The sequence below is a fragment of the Neopelma chrysocephalum genome, unplaced genomic scaffold (assembly GCF_003984885.1).
Source record: "Neopelma chrysocephalum unplaced genomic scaffold, ASM398488v2 Primary Assembly neopelma1_142, whole genome shotgun sequence".
NCBI lineage: Eukaryota > Metazoa > Chordata > Aves > Passeriformes > Pipridae > Neopelma > Neopelma chrysocephalum.
This window is the reverse complement of record NW_020897804.1, coordinates 932236-954128: the sequence shown is the minus strand read 5'-3', so window position 1 is coordinate 954128 and position 21893 is coordinate 932236. Positions and strand designations below refer to the sequence as shown.

The 21893-nt window shown below is 43.9% G+C and overlaps 1 protein-coding gene across 5 annotated transcripts in view; it reads left to right on the top strand.

Moving 5' to 3' along the window:
• The window catches only part of FGFR3 (fibroblast growth factor receptor 3), a 55573-nt gene that overhangs the window by 17242 nt on the left and 16438 nt on the right, over positions 1-21893 (top strand). For all 5 annotated transcript variants that reach the window (XM_027699875.1, XM_027699874.1, XM_027699873.1 and 2 more), the window contains exons 2-6: positions 3511-3774; positions 8196-8249; positions 14263-14432; positions 19045-19168; positions 19597-19787. In XM_027699875.1, coding sequence (XP_027555676.1) covers positions 3511-3774; positions 8196-8249; positions 14263-14432; positions 19045-19168; positions 19597-19787 — 803 coding nt within the window. The remainder of the gene's footprint in view (positions 1-3510; positions 3775-8195; positions 8250-14262; positions 14433-19044; positions 19169-19596; positions 19788-21893) is intronic.

The following is a 21893-nucleotide window of genomic DNA, read 5'->3' as shown; positions in this document are numbered from 1 at the left end:
GTCATGTGCCTCGAGCCCGCAGTGGAGGGGAGTCCCAGTGGGATTTTAGTTGTGTGGTGAATGTTCCACTGCTGCAGGATGAAGGAAAAGGATGATGATGGGGGATCCATGCACCCCACCAGAGCAGTTCCTTGGGAGGCTCCTGAACACTTTGGTGTTTTGAAAAGCAGGATTGTGAGAAGCTGTTGTGGGGGGAAAAAACACAAGTGAAGGGAAATAAATGGATGGAATGTCCTGGAGCCAGGACCCAGCACTCTGTGAGGTGACATTGGACCCCTCACCACACTCAGGCTCCCACAGGCACTGCGGGCCTTTGCTGCCCGGGAGCAGTCCCCAGCAGCAGTACTGCAGCAGCACCTGGAAACAGGTGCCCTGACACTGAGAAGGACACCAGCCAGGCCCTAGGTTGGCTTGGAGTTTTTTGGGGCCATAAGCAGCCCAGTAATAGCCCACCACCCTCCACATCCTTGTCTTTTCGTGCCTGAAAAATAAATAACTTGAGAGCTGCATGTGTTAAAACAAAAATAAAACGTTTCCAGGCTCAGCCAGAAACAAGTATTGATGTCTAAGAGGAGCAGACAGCTGATGGAAATACTGACACACTTAAGCACTTGGAGCTGCGAACCGCACAGAAAGTGAATTATCACTGGGATGAGCCAAGCAGCTACAGAGATGAAGTATCTTATCCTTATAAGTGAATACATACAAAAGCATTTTAGCATTGCTAGGCCAACTGCTCCTCATTGTGGAAGGTGTTTTGCGGCTGGTTCCTGCCTTTTTGCTCTTCTGAACAGCTTAAAAATCGCCTCTTTTTCTGTAGTACGTTTGCTACCGGCAGCAGGGATGCTGCTGGAAAAGCTGATCTCCATCAGATGCGTTTCTTGGTGATTCTCAACTCATTAGTGCCTTGACTAAATGAATAAATGGTCAAATTTTAGTCATATCTTGGTAGTCCACAACCCAGACTGCCACCCTCGCTTAAAGAACCCATTAAAGCTGCAAACATGTTAATCCCTGCTCTGCTGGCAAGTGGCAGAGTGGGCTCCTGTAACCCCTACATGAGTTAACTCCCTGGTAATTTATACCCTTCCACCTCCATTACCCAGTTTTATTGCTGAGCCTCATGACGTCATATGGTCTGGAATATCCCTTGGGTCAGCTGGGGCCAGCTGTCCTGGCTGTGTCCCCTACCAATTCCTTGTGGCTGGATACTTGGCCTCAGAGGGGGCAACTTCATGGCTACTTCATGTCTTGGTGTCTCTTGTTGTAAAGGTGTTGGAAACATGAGGCACTTGCAGCTGGAAGGCAGGAAGGAGGTGCTGGACTCTGGGTACCCTGTGAGAGATGGGAGCTCTGGTTCCCTGCTCTAAACTCCGGCTGTTTTCAGCCTGAAAATGAGACTGTCTACGCTTTTGGATTTATCTCTGTATTTGAAGCTATATAAGGAATGACAGTAACATTTTGTTCTCCAAAGTCACGGTTGGGCAAAGTGCTTAAAAGCATTTGAGTGCACATTTAAATACTTTGTGGAGGTCTCCAATTTAGGTCCTGTTTACTTTTTAAGGTATAGATACATAAACTGAAATTTGAAAGACAGTTTAGAGCAGTGAGATTAAGACCGTTCTCCTTTTAATTCATGACTACGTATTCCCAGATATTATTTCTGGTCAGTAGGAATAAAGTCACAAGAACCAAACTGTGCATCACAATATCTGCTAGACACTAACTGAGACGATTTGAGGGTAGAGATGCCAAAATAAACTTGTCAGAAACAAGAGATGATGCTTCATTCCACAGAAGAAGCTTGAGAACCCAGTTCATCTGCTGAGTCTAAAATGACCTTCCTCTTAATTTCAGCATTCTCCATATACATTTTATAAAAATAGTTTGTTGCTAGAGTTATTTGCTTTTAAATGGCTAAGCAGTACAGTTTGGCTTGTGCTTAGTCTGGGCTTGTTCCTGTTCGGTAGGTTTATAATACAAAAGCCAAAATATACAAGTCTTGATCATTTGGCAAACATCTTTGGTAAAACTGTGTGTTCAGTGTGGAGGAATTGTGCAGCTGTGTGGGGCTTGTTTTCCAGTAGATTAAATTAGCAAGAGGTTCTGTCAGAGTCAACAAAGTTAGATCAGTACCCAGTCCTGCAAGTGTAAAGCTCTACACAGGGCTTTTTAATTTGAAGCCAAAGTTGGTAACAGTGAAAAAATCTGTATAGTCTAGAGGAAGGAAGAAAAAAACTTGAACAGTTAAATCAGAATATTTCTCAACCATATTTTCCCCAGGGATATAGCTGAGTTGGAAGAGACCATGGGTGAACACTCAATGTTGCAATGAGTGCTGGTCTGATAGGAAGGAGATGCTGGATGAAGCTCAGTCTTCTTTTTTTGATTTACTAAAAGCATATGCTTTCAGTGAAAATCCTGTTTAAAAGGAAAAAAGCCCCAAAAACCAACACTCCAAACCTTTGACTGTATGAATACCTCAAATTCTGGCCAAACCCTGAAATATTTGAGTTGGAATTGCTGCCGAGGTATCAGAGGAAAGGTTCTTTGTAACCCCAACGAGTGTGGGCTTTGCCTCCTGCGAGACGATGCCTCCCATGAAATATCACATTTTCAGGCTCCCAGAATTCCTTATTTCTACCCTGCAAGGCTATTGACTCAAACATTTTTATATTTTTAATCCTTACATTTGCACGAGAATAAAAACGTGCATGACAAGAAAAGCAATATATTTTTTTCTTATAGCCTGCTCCAACTCTTTCACTTCAAGGCAAAAGAGCAGCTTGAAGCCAATAATATGTCCTCAGGTATTCGTAGCTGCTGTAATTGCATTGATTTCACGGCAAAGTTATAGCCTATGAATATGTCTTTGGTTCTGCACCTCTTTGTTGCACAGAGAGTTATTTTAACAGGGAGCTAGTGCTGGTTTCATTTATTTCACCTATTGCAGCCTGCATCTTCTGTCCAGCCTTCCACACATTTTCTTCAACCCACAGACGTTGCCTTTGGGTCACCCAGAGTCAGCTGAGAAATTTGGTTTATCCCCAGTTCTGTTCCTTGTACCCTGTCCTTGCTGGGTGTCGTAGAGTTTGTGGACGGATTCACGGGAATAAACAAATGGAGACCTAGAGACTGAACTGTGAACTTGTCAGCACACACTTATTTCTGCCAGATCAGCCCCCCCCAGCACTGCATGTTGCGGTGACCCCTGTGCAGAGGTCTGTGCTGTTTGTTGTGATGCACCTGGTGGGGTGCCCATGTTTTGGTCACTACAGGGGCAAATCTATCCTTGTAGATCAGGCAAAGACCTGACTGTAGTGTCACAGTTGCCACTTTGACATTGCTACCTGCCCGGGGCAGGCAAGGCTTACCTGTGGCAAGGAGAAGGTCTGGACCCATGGAAGCATCAGTAGGGCAAATATAAGATATGTTTCCTTTTTAAATGCTTTTTCTCTCTCTTGATACTTGCTTTTATTTATTCATTTCCATTTCTTTCTCCCTTTGCAGAATACTTGAGGAGCGAGACCGCCTTTCTGGAAGAGTTGGTGTTTGGAAATGGAGATACCATTGAACTTTCCTGTAACACCCAAGGCTCTTCTGTGTCTGTTTTCTGGTTTAAAGATGGTATTGGGATTTCACCTACCAACAGAACTCATATTGGACAAAAACTGTTGAAGATAATCAATGTGTCATATGATGACTCAGGGCTGTACAGTTGCAAGCCAAGGCATTCCAACGAAGTCCTGGGAAACTTTACAGTCAGAGTTACAGGTATGTGCAGCTGTCTCAGTGATTTTTTAATTTTTTATTCATTTATTTATTTTATTTTTGCCCTTTCATGTGTTCAGCACAGATGGTGATTTGTGGTGTTTGTCTGTACTTGGTAGGTCTCTACCTCTCTGGTAACTCCTGACAGCGATTAGACTGACAAAACAAACCAATTGAAGAATGCTTGTGTGTCCATACCAAATGTTAAAGCTTGATGTTAATACTGAGAGAGACTCAGAAACGGGGCTAGTCAGATTAAACCCCAAATCCCCCTTAACACTCAAATAGGTGCAATGTGCCCCAACGATATGCCTTTGAAGTCTTTTGTGAGTGAATGAACTGTGGCTCAGGGAGGTTAAATGACATTTTCCAGTTTATGTGACAAATCAGTGGCAGAATTATATGTAAAAACTCAGAGTTCCTGAAAACTCTTTCTCTGTTGTAGCTGATAAAACTCTGCCTTCCATCTCTGTTATCACAAGTTGGTAGTAGTTTCAGAAGTAGCTTATCTGTAAACTGTGTGTATCTCAAAGAAGTGCTTCATCAAAGTTACTTGTTGGGATTCATACATTGCAAACAAATGCCGTGTTAGCAAAGCACATGCTGTCATTTGGTTGGCCACATTTTTTGTCATCAGGACAATAGGGCAAAACAGCTACAAGCTGCCCAAGCCTGGATCACTAAACAGAGAGTGCCAGAAAAATCTGTTGTTTCCAGATAGCTAAGGTCATCTCCATGATTTCAGGGTGATGCATTGGTAGATGGATACTCAGCATCTGCATACTCTGCATCTGCAAGCAGATAGAAAACCTTCTGATGACACAGATTAAAACCTTGAGTTTTTGGAAGAATTAGTCCCTTGTGAATCTAAGGTTTTGAAAACTTTCCTATGCCCTTGTGCTGTTGGAGCTTTTTCAAGCATCCTTGAATAGTAGGTCTTTACTCCAGAAGTTGAGTTCCCTCAAAAAGTAGTGGTCTCTGTCTGAAAACCAAACACAGAGATGTTTGTGATTGTGAATCGCATCCACTCCATAAAGAGCTTTCTCGTGCCAGCAATAGGATTTTGTGTAAGTGAATCAAACCATCGTGAGAATAAAAGCTTGTTTCAGCAAGCCTTTACCAACATCTGCTTTTCATTGAATGTTACTGGAGATTGCTGTGAATGCTTCAAGGTCATATCAATTAAATGGTTAAAGAAGTATTTGGCCCTTGAAAGGCTTTCTTTAACTAGGTACGATTATTGGAACTATCCAAGGAACTGCAGGTTGTTAGAAATGTTGCTCTCTCTGTTTTTTTCTAAGTGACATTAAATGCTTTTGAGTTCAAGGGGCAGCAGGGAGGCAGGAGAGGGCAGCTGGTTACACGCTCAAATGAAACAGCTGCCAGCCCCAAAAGTTCATAAAGTGAGAAATTGTTTTTAATAGTGGAAGGGACTGATAATCCTCTGCTTTTAAAAAGTTTAAGCCCCTGTATTTTTCCTCTTCGCTAATAATAGCTAATAACAGCTTAAGAACTAGAGAGTAACCTGAACCTGCTTTCTGACAGCATTATGAGTCTTTGATTCTATTAGCCCACTGTCATTACCACCAAAGTGCTGGTAATGTGGGAGTCTCTGTTTTAGCTGTCAGCAGCACTCGTTTTAAACTTTGAAGCCCTGCTTTCTGTGGCAATAGTGGCGCCTCTCGTATGCTCAGATATTTCTTCATAATTAGTATTGATTGCTCAGCGTGGCACTGCAGAGATGAGATTGTTATCGGAGATCTGTGGTTTGTATTCCCAATTCTTAAAGGTAACGCCGGCAATTAGCTCAGGTGTCTGGTCGGGTGTTTATGTGGATACCTGATGTTTGGGGCTGGAGTTGTTCTCTATGTTAAAGTGGTTTAAATCTGTACTAACAAACTGGAATTGCTCTAATCTGTTTTCTTAAGTGAGTGAAACTAGGTGAGGTGAGTTTGGAATAGCCGATCTACACGTAAGTTCCACTTTCAGAGATGCTTCCAGATTTTCAACACAGAGCCATGAGATCTGAGTATGCAACAAATTGACTGTTCTGCATTGTGCACAGTGAGATGCTTGATGCTGGAAGTAGAACAAGGAGATGCTGGAGCTGGCATTTCAGGGCTGAGAACCAGGTTGATTAATCTCTTTAAATTTTCTGGTTTCTTTAAAATGCCTCCCTTGACAGACAAGGGCTTGAGTGTTTTGCTAGTTTACAAAAGTAAACGTACTGTCCCCTTAAAACCTGAGCACTTGGAGAGGATCACAAGTAGAGGCTGCATGCCCAAACTGATCTCCAGCCGGGTTGGCAGAAGCTCCATTTCTGCAACCATTTCATGCACAGAACAGCCTTTGGATTTAGTGGCCAAGCAGCATTGCTGTGATGAGCACGGACTGCAGGCTGGTACCGGCCAACAGAGCTTTCAAAATACCCAAGGCTAAACATTACAAAACAGGTGACTAAACAAATTAAGCCCCTTTCCATTCATAATTAAGACCCTTATAATATAATCTAGCAGTTCTTGCTAATGCCAATACTCGACAATTTCTGCAAAAGATTGCTATTTAAGTAAATCATAAACAAATAGTTTATAATTTTTAGTCATCTTTTGAAAAAGGTGATGTTACAGTAACCTATATAGGACAGTAGCTATGAACATGGGATATTTGGTCTTAAAATTTAAGCTGCACCTCTTATCTTAAACACAAGCAAGGGCAAAGACTTCCCTCAACCTTGTGAAAATGTTTTTGAGTTAGTTTAAAAATTGCTTCTACTCCCTGGTCCTGATGCATTCATTGGAAAGCAGAAGTAAACTTTAATCACATGTTAATATATGGGTAACCAAATCTGAGAGTGCAGAGCTGAGAACGTGCTGGTTTCTCTGTCGATGCTGGTGGGGATTTGGCTCAGTGTCTGCCTTCGCCAGGACTTGAGTAAACCTGCTGGATCAGCCGAAACACCTAAACATCCACTTCACTTTCAGCAAGCCCCATGGCATTTCCCTAGTTCTGCTGCCAGCAGGACCTCAACTGTGGATTTGCAGTTAAGATACGTGCTTGAAGTCGTCTTTGAGACTTTGCCAAAGAGAAGGTGGAAAGCACAATGCACCCCTCCAGTCTAAAGCAGGGAGATGGCTCCTATGTTACTTGATTCTGTGGATGGTGAATATAGGTCTGGAACATCCTTCCAGATTCTGCAGAGAAAAAGTATTTGTTGTTGCCTTGCCTTCTTTTTTTTTTTTCCTCCTCTTCCCTCACCTCTCCCCCTTTTTTTTTTGGCCTTTGCATTTTTACCTCCTCCGAGCTGGTCGGAGAACAGCAGAAAACTCAAGTGCATCTCGAAATAAAGGATGTTCTGCCTGGCTTGATCTAAAGTAGTGCTTTGCATTTCTGGCCACATGTTGAACACTCAGAAAGTTTCCTGTTTTCTAGTGTTTAAGGCCAAGTTCTTTTACCACTGTCTTAGAATATAAAGGCTGCTGGGTTGATAGCATTTTGCCTTTACTTAAAAGAGAAATTCCTGGAGATTATATAAAGTCAGTGATGTTAAATCTTCAAGACTGAGTACAGTACTGAACTGTACTAAATAGTGTAGACTAAGTCAAACACTAAGCTGCTATTTGATAATGGGATTTACATTTACAGTAGTCCTTTGGTGGAGGGAAGAGGGACTGAGACTTTATTGTGGACAGCTTGGAGAAGGTGAGATATTAGACCACATTAAAAGAAATAGTTCAGGATGTTTTGGAAAGATACAGATGGAAAATTCCCACCTGTTAACCTGTATTCAGTTACAGCCTCAAGGTGCCTCTGTGGGAGGAATACAACCCAAGGGAACTGGTTCACTAAGTAGCCATCAAAATGTCAGTGGAGAAAGAGGTTTGATTGCAAGGAGAAATTCAAAAGCTTTGTTCTTAGTGGTTGAACAAGGAGTTAATGAAGGGAGACATGGCAGGGGTATATTGAGTTAAAAGAAAAATGCAGGGAAAGTGAATTAGAAATGCTGACCTGTAGCTTTGAGACATGGCGAAATAAAAAGTCTTCAGAGTGAATGCTAGAGGGGGAAAAAAAAGGCAGTCAGACAGCTTGTTCTGCAAAGGAAACTTTCCATTTTGGAATATCTTTTGTATTTATTAGGAGAAGAGCATTTCACACAGGAAGAAGTATTTGGCGTGGGACTCCAGTTTCTGGCTGCAGAGCACTGGCAAACTCATGACACCTCTCTCCCAGTTCAGAAAGCTCCTGGCGGGTTGTCCCTGGCCTAGCAGCATCAGAGGGATAGGCTGGTGGAGCTGCAGGGAAGGGTGACCCATCCCTTGATTGTCCTCCCTTGCTGGAATCCACCATGACACCAACGGCCTCGTCCAGCATGATGTCCCCACATACCATCCTGTTTCTGCTTCATTTCTTTTTCTGTCTTCTCCCAGATTCCCCTTCGTCGGGTGATGATGAAGATGACGACGATGAGTCAGAAGATACAGGTAATTTGTTTTTCTGGGGTACAGAGGCCTTTTCTTTCAAGGGGATGTGGCTCCCAAGCAGTGCAGCTCATCTGGATGTTCACGTGGTTGGACAGCAGCTCTTTCTTTGTGTTGAAGTTAGTGACCTTAGGGTGGTACCATGATGATGTTTATCTAAAAATTTAGAAATAGCTGCCAGAGTGGTATAGCTGCTGTGGAATCCTACAGCAGCAATTGTGTATTTTGGAGACTCAGTGCTGCAAATCTGAATTGATGAGTAGTTATAAATCCTCCTTGCATACAAATCCAGACAAACCCACTTACCATATTTATTTTTTTTTACTACACTGACATTACACCAGTGTTGTACCATTTCAAACCTTGGAGTGCTTTGCTTTTAAGTGTTCTGGTTCTGGTCCTTATGAGCATCTTGGCTGGAATCAGAGCATAAAATTTACACTAGCCAAGGTCCAAATTTACTGATGCCATAAGTGAGAGCAACCCCTTTGGATTTACTGGCTTTTTCTTTTGCTCGTGTGGAGAAGGGAGTCCCAGGACGGAGCCTCTCAGTGCTTTGACTCTGAATCTCTTTCAATCCTAGTGCTGGTTTCTTTAAGTGCAATAGCATTAATCAGGATCATTACATGCTTCAGGGGCATTAGCGTTGCATTTTATTCTGCTCTTTACATTTCTGCAAAGTGAGCTGCCTGGGTGTATGTGTTTTTAATAAATAAATGTCTTGTATTTGAACTCCTAATCAGCTATGTACACTGGCAGAAGTTCAACACGACTGGAAAATCTCTCCTGCCCATAGTGTTGGAAATGCAGGACTCTTTCAAACGTAATAAGTTCATAGCGCTGTCATACAGTATGTGGGCAGTAATGGTAAGTTACAGTGCCAGGAGACCCATCAGCAGCAGTTAGTGGTTTTCTGATAGCTTCTAATTAAGGACCGGACCCTGGGAGGTGACAAGCACCTTTGCAGAGCTGCTCAGGGCTCCTGGTGTCTGCTGAAACATGGTACAGGCATAGGGCAGGTCTGGTTTGGTCAGGATTTGTTCCCAGAGCAGCTTCTGATGAGCACAACTAATCATTCAGTACATTTTTTTAATGTGGTTTGTAGAGAACTCGATCTCTTAGCAACAGGTATCACAAAACATCAGCTGGTTTATGGTACAGAAAGACGTTTTTCTTCACTGAAAAGGAAAACACACGTTTCTCCGCATGTATTTATAGCCTGTTTTCTGGGTCTTCTTGACTTTGGGCTGTCTCTTTTTTTAGACCTGATGGCTGGCTTTCCTTAAGGGGTCTCATTGTAAAAAGTTGGATTCTCTTCTGCTTTAAAAATGGTTGATTAGCCTAACGTGTCTGTGTGGTGAAACCTCACGGCATTTTGTGACATGGATGTGCTTTATGTTGCTTTCTTTGACACCAGTTCCTCCATTTGACCTTCGCAGATCTCTTGAATCTGGGGAGCCTTGCTGTTAACCCTGGTACCACCACTGTTGGGACATCCCACCAGAAACAGGGGTTGCAGGACCACCCCAGGCAGGCAGACACAGTGTAGCCAGTGCCATGTCCTCTGGAGAGCCCAAAGGCCTGGGTCCTCCATCTCCTGTGGCAAAATGTGCCCTACTAATGAGGTGTATGAGCCCCTGCATGCCCATCAGACATAGCCAGTCAGTAGTTAGAGGAGGAAAGGCAATAAACACACTTTCACGCAAAAGAAAAATATCATAGAATCATAGGATGGTCAGGGTTGGAAGAGACTTTAAAGATCAGCTAGTCAATATAACTGATAGTGTTTCATATTTAGGGGTCGTTAATTCATCCAGGACTGGCTCATTGGATGTTGCCATACAGTACATCACTGAATAAAATGATTGTGTCCTGGCCCCTTGTGATGATAAGTTACTTTTCTGTCTTAATTGTGTTACTCGAGAGAGTTTCTTATCCTCGTATAATGGAGAGCTTGGAAGGCTGGTTCCCATAGCGTCATGGGTTTGGAGCCAATCTTATTAGTTTTAGGGTTTTGATGAGCTGGAAATACTAAAGCAAGACGATGAGAGGAAATTTGTCCTAAAAGAAGTTAACATTTGGTTCAAAACCTCTTGGAGAGCATGGAGTCAGGCCCTCCACGTGGAGTGCCCTGCTCTGCTCACCCTCCTCTCTGAAGGGCAGTACAGAAACAGGGCATTCCTTAGGGATGGGCAGCAGAAAAGTATAAGGAGGAACTTCAGCCCCTTCAAATCATCAGCCTGTTTGTTGCAGCCTTGTCACAAACCATGATCCGCCTTTGCAAAAAGAGGCTTTCCAATACCTCTGTTCTCTACAGCTGTTTTTCCTGGCCCTGAAACAAAAACAAAACTCCCTTTTCACACGCTGCACTTCTGCCCCAGTGCTCCCTACCCCTCTGTATCTGTTTGTTTGGAGCCCCCACTGCGCAGCCCCAGCACCTTCAAAGAGCCCCTATAATCTCCAATTAAATCTGGCTGTGTCCTAGGAGGCGTCAGCTGGGGAAATTACACAATTAGGGTTGATTCTGTCTGCCACAGAATTTGGTGGCAGCTCCTAATTGCTAAATGAGCGCTCGGTTGTATTAATTATTCCAAGTATCGCTCTCAGTTTTTTTTAATTGGTCATTCCAGTTGGATGGGTGGCCGGTGTCTTTGACGAACAAAATGGTCCATCAGGCTTAGTGTTTGATGATGGGAAAGGGCCTGTGATAATGTTTGTGGGTCCCCTTTTTTTTTTCACACCTGCACATGCAAAACCATTGCTGGTAATTAATTTAGAGAGAGCGGGTCTAGAAATTTTTCCTGTCTTTCATCCTTCCTCCTTTCCCGCTCCCAAAACTCTCTGGAGCTTTGCAAGCTTTGCTTGAAAAGAAGAGTTAGCAACATTTTCAGCCCCTTAAAAAGTGGTAATGAAAGGACTCAGGGGGCAGAGCAAACCAAAAGCAGGGATGTTTTGTTCGCTGCTCCGGCAAGTGAGAACAAAGGCACTGTTTTCAATGTGTAGACGCTTTCTTCCAGTTCCAGTTTGACTTGAGAACGGTGCCCTGTTTGAGTCTTGGCACATTAATCCAGGGGTGCCCAGCCCTGGCAAGCCCTGAATCTCACAGAAGAGCACCCAAACGAAGGGAAAGCACTCAGGGAAGAAGCCGTGTCTAATTGCAGGAGGCAGGAGCGAATCCTGCCTTTGCTCCATATGGAGAATATCCCCATCTGGAAACTTTCCTGGGCTCCTTCTTGCTTGTCTCTGATGTCTGATAGCAAAATCTCCCTTGGCTTCAGTGACAACATTTGCAGCCAGTGAGTTGATGGGTCTCCTGTGAGATTCAAACTCATCTTTTGAGTGAGAAAATGGGGTAAAACATCACCCTGCAGCACGCACAGCTGGTGTGGAAAGGGTAAGGACCCCAAAAAGCACAGCACAAGGAGGAGCTTGGTCCTGGCAGGGTGACCGTGCGATCCAGTTACACCCCAGTGCCCAGATGAGTGTCACCAGCACCATAAAATGGAATTTATTGTAGGCAGATATGTTAATAAAACAACAAACAGCAGGTTATTTGTCTGCCCTCCCTAGTGGCAGCAAAGGGGGACTTTTCCATTTGTGCCTGGCCTTTCCCATAACTCTCCCCTGTAGCCCTGTGAAGTTCCCAGGAAATCGGGGTGCATCACCAAAAGGAAGCGTTCGGACAGAAAACAGCCCATGCTTCAGAAACCAGAGACCAGACGTCTCCCAACATGGTTTTTGGAGCTCCCTCCTCTTCAGCCTTCACAACACCACCCCAAGTGTCCTCCTCCACATTTACTCCCCTGCTGCTGCCTGTGGTTTTGCCCAGCCTTTGCTTGGTTTCTGCCCTTTCCAGTTCATCTGATAGCAAAAGCATTTTACCATCAAGACCTGCTCTTCCTTCAGGGATTGCACCCACTCTTCTAACATTTTTTGAGGATATTCCCCATTTTTGTGCAGTTCTACCATTTGGAACGGTAGATGTCTACCTGATGTCCCAGTTTAGCCCACATTTTCACGTAGTATTTGAGGGCTCCCCTGGATGTGTCATGTGTTCAGAGCGAAGTTTTTAGCTGGGATTTTGCAGGAGCACGGGAATTGCGGGGATTCCTCCTTTTGTTGCTGTTTGTGCCAGCCATTCCCCTGCCGTATCCGGTGCCATCCTGGCAAGAACGGGGCCCTTAAGCAGTTTCGTTGTTTAAAAAATGAGGCGCATATGCGGGATGGGTGAGCACAGATCCCTCTGATACGTGGGGCTGACTCTGATAGGCATCACAGAGCATTGTGCAAGGGAGGCTGAGGGCAGATGCAAACCCTCAGTACTGGATTTCCCTCCCTGGGACAGCGTTACTGAGGCACCTACATCCAGTTACAGAGGTGTGAAAGCAGATAAACCATGAGAGAGACTTCTCTAGCAAATGGAGGGCCTTCTGGATGTAGCTCCTGATATCCAGATCATCATGGTCAGGTGGGCTTTGCAAGGACAGAGGACCATGAGCAGAGTGTTAGTAGGTGCTAAAAATAGGTGGGTGCACAGATTGCCCTGGCTGAGCTTTATAACCTTGCCTGCAATGTCCCTGGAGCTGGAATGCAGCAGGGAGCCTGCATGGGGGACACTGAGGACTTAAACCAAGGTGGGTTCATCACTGACTTACCTGGAATTGCAACGAAATGTGTGTCATGGAGCCAAATGCACTAGGGCTAAGTACACCTGGGGAGAAAGGAGGGAGCTCCTGTGCATCTCAAAGGCATTCAGCAAGAGGTACAACTTGGTACACAGTTGTCAGTCAGGGGAAGGGGATTACAGAGGCTTCAGAGTAGTGCTGAGATGGGGCTGTGATGCTGGATGGTGATGATTCTGGGCATCATCACTGCTGCAGGAGGGACCAGCAGTGATGCTTTCCCAACAGCCTTGGCGGCCATTGTGTTCTCCAAGACAGTTCTTGAAGGGCCAGCACCTTCGGTTTGTCTTGGCCAGACGCACACAAGTCTCTGCAACCAGTGGGTTTGGGTGCTCCATGTCTGAGTGCTTCCTGCACACCTGGGGGAGATGCCATTTACCCTCCTTGGCCTCCTTTTTGCTATTTTATAGCCCAAACACTACCCCCCCGCCAAACACATTGCCCCCATCTCCCTTTGGCCTCAGCTTGGAGCACAGGTCTGGGGGGCTGGATGTGGCCCCAGTGTGGCAGGGGAAACACAGCATGTACAGCTCTGCAGTGTTTCCTTAAGCAGAAATGAAAGCTCAGGAGGCTTTTTTAAAAAACTTTTTCTTTCTTCCCAGTATAATGAGTTTGCCGCTGCTGCTGCCTTAATTTGGAGTTAATATGTAATGTTTGTAACACAGCCAAGGAACGTAGCTGTACTTGAGGCAGATTATAAAAAGTATCTCATGCTAACACTGGTGTTTTAAAACTTATCCCTGTTCAAAGGTAACATGAATCTTTAAAACTAAAATCACCCGTACTTACAGAACATAAACATGATAAACCAGTTTGGCACTGGTGCATTTTTTTCTTTCCTTCCCTTAAGGAGGCTACACTACGTTTGTACTCAGTGAGGAGGAACATTTTCCAGTGCACTCAGCTCACACTTTTTCTCTGCTCCCTTGCTGGCCCATCAGCATTCTTTTACAGTTCTAACATCTTTCTGCTGTTTATGCTTCTTGGCTACTATTGTCTGTATCTTTTTACACGCTGAAGACAGGTTCTCATCCTGATCTGGGATAACTCTACTTGTTGATTTAAAAGCAGCCACTTTAGATTTATACTGGCATTACCAAGACAAGAACCTGGTCATGAACCTTTCATCACAAAACCAAAATGCAAACACCCTGTCTATGTCTATGAGAGTCATTTAGCTGGAAAGCATTTCTGTGTCATTTATCTTGACTGCAGCAGGTAGCAATTTAACTGTCACTCCGCACATGCCAAATCCTCCTCAAATGCATCTGCTCACCAGCTGATATCCTCTGTGGCAGAAAGGGGCCTGTTCAACTTGGTTTTTCCTTTCTCAGGTGTCCCCTTCTGGACCCGGCCAGATAAGATGGAGAAGAAACTGCTGGCAGTTCCCGCCGCCAACACCGTTCGCTTCCGATGCCCGGCAGGTGGAAACCCAACTCCTTCCATCTACTGGCTGAAAAACGGCAAGGAGTTCAAAGGGGAGCATAGGATTGGGGGCATTAAGGTAAGGACTTGGTTTGGATCTCAGTTTTTGTTAGTAGTTTTCTACCAACTAGAAAATTGTGTTTCACAGTGATTAATGTTGGTGGGTGTAAGAGCGCTGTCCTGACTGTGTAGAAACAAGGGTGGTTCCTGCACCCTTAGGAATTGCCTGACACCAGAGTTTTAAAAAGGATTACTGTCCTTTGGGATTGAAGGTTAATTCCTTCTGAGTTTGTCTATAGTGGTCATTCAAGGAGTAGGTAGAAATGAGGCTGGGTTTATGGTTGCATTGTGAACAGTGATAAAAATGCAAGAGCAGAAACTTCTGTCCTAATTTCTGGAGATCAGCCCGGTGCATTGAGATGTGTTAGACCAAGCTGTAGCTACTCCCAGCTTTCAAGGAAAACCTATTCAGTATCCTTTGAAGGTATAGGAAGGACCTCACCAAAGAGCTGGACACTCATGCTGGTAGTCATTAACATTCTTGTGGTATAAATCACTGACCCCTGGTCAAGTGTTGGATTCCCTTGTAGCCAGAGTAATAGCATCTGCTCCTTGGCTGCTCTCTCCTGCCTTTCTACCATGAGGTGTTCTGGAAAATGCTCTGGCTCACGTTTATAGATGGAGCTCAGGGACACTAAACCTTAATGCAGTCAAACTATTTAATTAGCCAGAAGTTTCTGTGCTACTGTATATGACGAATTATGGCAGGCTTTTAAAAGGAAAATCAGCTTTTCTGTGATTTTGTTGTTGTTGCTATTACTTAAGGGGACAGTAAGACTCTTTTACTCTTTTTTTGTTTTCTTTGGGGAGAACAAAACTGGCAGCAGCTGATTATAACAAAATCATCATAGCAGGAGGGACTCCTAAGCAACAATTTTTGTCTGCACTGTGCCAGCCCTGACATAACCCTGGGCTGCTGCTCAGGAGAGAAGGTGACTTGTAGGAAAGCACTTTCATCAGTACTTGGAATAGCTGTGTGCTGATGCCTGCCACATCCGTAGTGTTTTGAAGGGGCACCAGGCATGCAAAGCGTGCCGTGCTCCAGAAACCAGAGAAGGATTCAAAAAAGCCCTCCCCACAGTTTTGAGCTGTTTCTTTCCTGTTAGCTCAGACCTGTTCCTGAAAGAGCCTTTTGTGATTGCTTCAGTGAAGGCTTTGAAGCTCCCTCCTCAGTCCTGTCCCTACTCCAGTCGGGATGAGGCTGAGAGCATGCTCAGGTTTGGATCTTCTGAAAAGTTATGGAGGAAAAAGAAGTGGGGAGTCAACTCCTGTGGGTAAACTGCTTTTCAGCAGATGACATTCACAAAGCAGAAGCATCTTTTACTAATTGCAGGCTGTAAGGATCATCATGAAGTGTTTTCAGGCTTGCGTGCGCCATTCCAACGGCTTTTCACTAAACTATGTGACATCAGCTGCACTAAATTATGCTTGCAGAATAAAATCTAAAGCTGAAAGCAATTCCCCTACCCACTTCTCAGGAGTTTTAATCTATCTTTGAGTTTAAATTGACACGTTTCATCCTCTGCAACATGGTAGTGAGTCTTTGGCATCGCTGTACTTTGTGTCCCTAGGGACACCTTCCAGCAACAAGCCAATGCTTGAAAGAGCTTTTGAAGGCAATGTCAGGCCAATTACAGGAAGATTGGTTTAAGCTCTCTATCTGTCTAGGTGTAGTTCTTTGTCCCATTCTTGATATAAAGACATCTTTCTCTCTCTGTAATTTTCCTTCCTTTATTTGCTTGATTTTGCTCATGGGCCATGGTTAGATGTAAGTAGTCTAGTATAAATCTCATCCAATATAAATATACTGATAGGTATCAGCTGAGATTTGAACCAGAAAAGGAGATTGAAAACCTGCTCGGTATCTCATGTATTTAAGATTTAAATTCCCTGTTACAACTTAACTTCATAACAGGATTAGGCAGCTTGAAAAGAATGGGCAAGATCCAGATCTGGCAGAGTTTGGTTGGCTTACTTCATCTCGAGGTCTGGTCTTAACCCAGAAATCCCTGAGCTGGGAATGTTCTCATTTGTTTTCAGTGTGTGGAAGAGTTTAAATGTTGATTGTGAGAAGTCTGTTGTCAGCAAATGAAAGCTGACCACTCTTCCACGTCTGACGCTTGCACATGGCATTTAGACCCCGTGTGACTGCCGGGTGTAAAGCCTGCAAGAGAGAAGGGTGAGTGTTGAAAACATGAAGGGCAGGCTAACCTAGTTTTGTTACAGTTTAACTGGTAAAGAAAAGAAATTCATATGACTTATCATATGAAATTTCCCAAAGAGCATTAATGGTTAAATCCTTGTTGGAATCTCTAATATCGTAAGCCTGTGTGTGTTAAATGACCCTAGAAGGGAAGATTGAGGGGGAGGGGAGATGGAGGATTATCCCTTCCCCAGACCATTGCACTAACTTGCATACCAGTCTGGCAAACACAAGGTTCCAAGTGTGTCTGCAAATGTTTGTTTCACAAGGAGCCAAGAATGACAACACCAAATAAACCAGAGGGATTTCCAGTATCTCACCCACTTGATTAATTCCTACACTAAGTCACTTCATGTTTGTAGTATTCTTTCGAGTGCAGTGACTATTCTAACTTGGGAACATCCCATTTTATTATCCTTTAAATCTGTCAGTCTCGACCTTAAAAAAACAAATTTGTTGCTTCTCGAAGGGTTTCCAAACAAGTTCTACCCCATAAGTCCGTGCTCCCAGATTCTTCTCTCTGTTCAGAGTCCAAAGTCCCCATCACAAACCTGAGGAAGTTCTTTGAAAGTGTCATATGAGTACATCCTTAGTAAAACACCTAATTTGGACCTGATTTTATAATACAGGTCAGACTAGGGAGTCATCTGTGTGTCTGGAGCCCCATTTCCTTGAAGTAGCTCCTAGGGGTTTGACATGCAAACACTTTGCAATGCTGAAAAGTGAATTAAAAGAGGCCTTTAGACACAACTGTGAGACAAGCCAGTATGGAAATGAGCCACTGAACAGCCACAAATTTGCATTGAAACTTCCGAGACAGTCTGGTATGTTCAGCTGTGAACTTGGGGTCCAGGCTCTCTGTTCTCAGAGCTTCTCTTACCCTGTAATGGTCACACAGTTACAGAGATGCAGCAAACGGGATGTTGCTTTACAAAAGGTGTAATGTTGGTTCTGCATTGAGCTCTTCCATTTGTGCTGTCCTGGGTGGGCAGAGGTGCAGTCAGACCTGACCAGAGATCTGCCACAGCTGAGATGCCTGTACAGACTGTTTAGCCCCAGCTTCCTGTTACATATAACCTGAAATGAAAGGAAATGCTGTATTCAGTGGTCTCCAAAAAGTGGGGTGCTCAACAGTGCTGTTTTCAGGGATGCAGAGATCTACAGAGCTTTGTTAAAATGACTTTTGCTTGCGCATCTTGCAACTAAGCTGTCTAGTCCTATGATTTTAAACCTTCTCTTTGCAAAATTCTGGCTTTGATTGCAACTTGGCCCTCTAAAGGGAAGCATGTGGATGCAATTTATGTGTAGCAAAAGAGGTTAAATGACTTCATATTTGAGTTCACCTGCTGCAGCAAGAAACCTCCAGGAGCAATTACACCCTTGTTTTTTCCATCAGCCCTTGACATACTATAGCACAGTGCTATTGTAATCTCCTGCTTCTGTGTCCTTGGGGTCACCTTCAAAACATTTAATAAAGTTAAATGTTCTGCTTTGAGCGGCAGAAGGCATCAAATTAATATCCAGAGATTTGGAGAGCTTTCATACACTATGCCCCCTGAAGTCATGTTTGTTACTGTTGGTTGCTTTCTGTATTAATTCAAGATTTGCTTTCGGTATCCATTTCCTTTATAATCACTAGAGACAAACATTCTAGCTGAGATCACAGGGCAGCAGGTCAAGGTGGAGACATGGGTTGTGCTTTCCCTTCTGCTACTGAACAACCCTTCTTAACATGAGCCACATCCAGAAAACCAGCTAGTATAGAACTCTGTGCCAAAATAGAAGGGCTGACCAAGCATCCTAGGGACCAGACTTGAGGCTGGACATGTTTTCTCCTGTTTCTTATAGGGAATTTAGGGGACTAACTTGGTTATAGACACCCATTTCTGTTCAGACAGATGCAGTGACCTGTTGCCTCTATAACACACACATTTTAAAATATATTATAGGTAGGGTGAGAAGTATGATTTTATTGTTTATAGTCTTCTTATGGGTTATATGTAGCAGTTGGTAAAGGTCTAGAGCTGAGAGTACAATGTTTTGAGCTGACAGAGCCTCTGGACCAGAGTGGCAGAGGGGACCAGCAGATTGGAGTTATCTTACCTGATGCCTTCTGAAGTCGTTATTCTAATGAGAGGTGCCATGTTCAGCTGTCAGCTGGTTTCATTATTGTGGTTATTGTGGAAGCATGTAGAAGTCCCCATTGAAATCTCAGTGCGTTACCTTGTGTTGCATCATTTTTGCATTGGTCTTAATGCCTTTTCTCAGACTTTAATGACCCTTGTAATGGGTCCTTGCGATGTTCAGGCCTACTCTGGAGTCCATTGATGCTGGCCAAGTGTGTAGAAGCCCACTGATTGTTCACTGGTTTGAATGGTCTGGTGATGAGGGTACTTGACCACGAACTTGATGGTTTGTTTTCTTCTAGTTGCGACACCAGCAGTGGAGCCTGGTGATGGAGAGTGTTGTGCCGTCAGATCGAGGGAATTACACCTGTGTTGTGGAGAACAAATATGGAAGCATTAGGCACACGTACCAGCTTGATGTATTAGGTGAGATTTCACTGTTTTCTCTCTACAGCTGATCTGTGGTGGTGGTATTGAATAGCTTCATGATAGGGTATGGGAAGCAGGAGCTTAGTTTTTTTCCTAAGGTGCTGGATCATGTGTCTTCTAAAAGCAACAACAAACTTCTTTTTGGCCAATAATTCAGGCTCAGAACTGTGATCAGTAAATTACTTAGCCAGTCTACAGAGGGGCCAGAAAAGGAATGGCAGGGCTGAAGTGCCTCTTCTATTCCCTGGTGGTTCTTCTCTGTTTGACCTGAGAAGCACTGGGTAGAGCAGTGGTCAGGACACCTGTGGGGGACAAAACTTTTTTGCATCCTTTCTGCTGAAAAGCCAGCAGATGGAGGTTTCAGAGGAGAATACTGGCTGAAAGAAGGACAAGTAAAAGGATTTCTTCTCTTTTCTGTTTTTCAGAAAGGTCACCCCACCGACCCATCCTGCAAGCAGGGCTCCCTGCCAACCAGACCGTGGTGGTAGGGAGCAATGTGGAGTTTCACTGCAAGGTCTACAGTGATGCCCAGCCTCATATCCAGTGGCTGAAACACGTGGAAGTGAATGGCAGCAAGTATGGACCCGATGGGACCCCATATGTCACGGTGCTGAAGGTTGGTACATGCTCCTTCTTCTCGCCCTCAGGGCAGTCCTTCTGTAAGTCTGCGCCGTGGAACACTCTGTTTTGGAGGGAATACAGCAAAAATGTCCTAAAATTGGTGTTCCAAACTCTTCTGTTTGCCAGAGATAACACTACTACTGTAGTGGCAGAGATAAGCAAAGTAGTTGAAAGAGCTGAGGTAATTGTGAGAAATGCAGCATAATAAAGGAGCTGTCAGATTGCACTTGACCTAAAATTGTAAAAATAACCTTTTTTTACAGCTTCAATAGAGGTATTTTCAGAGCTTATTAAAATAAAAGGCTCCCAACTAAAACACATTCTTCCTTTTCCAAATAAACACACTGCAATGTGCACATACTAAATAATGCTGAACAACCAGCACCTGAGAGCCAAGATAGTCTTGTTCCACCCACTAACATTTGTGAACATTGCTATTATCCGTGCTCAGGAAAACTTTTTTTTTTAATTGAATAAAAAGTCACATAGTAAGACTTTATTTTGCTAAAATGCTTTCTTGAAAGGGAACTTGCAGATTACAGCTAGAACAAAGCCAGAGGGTCTGGTTCCCCTCAACCAATATAAATATAAGAAGTAGGGAATAGAGAGTGAAAAGACATTGGACCTCAAAAATCCGTTTTCTTTTTAAATAATCAAGGACATTGTGTGTTGGTGTTTATTAAAATATATAGGGCAAAATGGAGTTTTTATGCTGAAAGCAGATTTTATCTCTGCAGCTTCAAGCTGAGGTTGTCCTGTGTGTGGACATTCCCCATGCTCATCCTGCTGCACACACCCTTCTTCTCTTTGTATGAAGTTTAAAGAAAAACAAACACTTATCAGACAGTATCTACAAAACTGTAACTCAGCCAGATACATGATAATAAAAGCCAGAGACCCTGGAAATAATTACACAGATTGAAATAACAGATTGGTTGGAAGAAATGGTTGGAGACAGTTCTTCAGGACTGGCAACATGTGCTTCTCACAAGTTGATAAAACTTCTTATTTCTTGCCATCTCTCCAAATGTGTTTGAATTATGCATATTTGAATTTCCCCCTGGTTTCACAGCCCAGTACCAAGCTCTGAATAGCTGGTTGTGTCACATGCCATCTCGTATAGTCTCCGAGCTCTGTGTGTGGTCTCCCCGTGGGATAAAGTGCTACCTTTTGGAAGTTTGCAGAGCCGCTGCGAACAGTGCCTTGTGTCACAAGCACAAGCTCCCATTTTGCTGTGGCAAAGAACATATAAATAGTCCGTATAAATAGTGTTTTAAAATTAAGTTGGAGCGGCACCGGGGTGGCTAGGTAATTAGAATTGCCAAATACCTTCTCTTCTGTGAACGGCAAAGGCTCCGCATTCCTCGAAGGGGAGCACAGGCAGGCGTTTGAAAGCACAAGTTTTGTTTGGTTTTATGTTTTTTGCTGAATAGGACCAGCACACGTCTATTTACTACTTCTGGTTAATCAGGAATGCTTTGAATTGTATTAATGCCGGCATCAGCACTGGGGCACGGAGCATTTCCATTTTGGGATGCATCTTTTGTGCGCCAGTACTGGGCCTCCACAGAGCTGTGTCAGGCCCAGCTTTGCAGGGATTTTTTTTTTTTTTAATGTATGTGTGCTTATATTGTATTTTATAAATAAATATCTGATTCAATGATCTCACTGTCATCTTGGGGCTCTCTTCTGCCCCATGCTGTGCTGCCTGCAGGGAGATAAGGGTTTTTTTATCAGCCTGCCCTTCCCTTCTGCCTTCAGATTTTGTGGAGCGTAGGAGCTGCTATGGGGCAGTTTATGTATGGGGAATATCCCAGTCTCCATCGCATGAGGGGGACAGAGTGGTGCCTAGCACATGAAATTCCCCCCACACACACATCTAAAGGGGGGGGTCAAACCCCACACCAGTCCAGATGGATAAGTTGAATGCTGTACTTTCAACCCATTTTTTAAACAGCTTGACAAAACCAAGCCATCACCTGCATCAGTTCCTGAAAGCCTGGGCTAATTTGTGATCAAAGAAAAACCCTTTTTCTTTGCAGAAGAGCACTAAATGCATTCCAGTTACAGGGGGGTGCTGGCAACACTGTGCCCAAGCTTT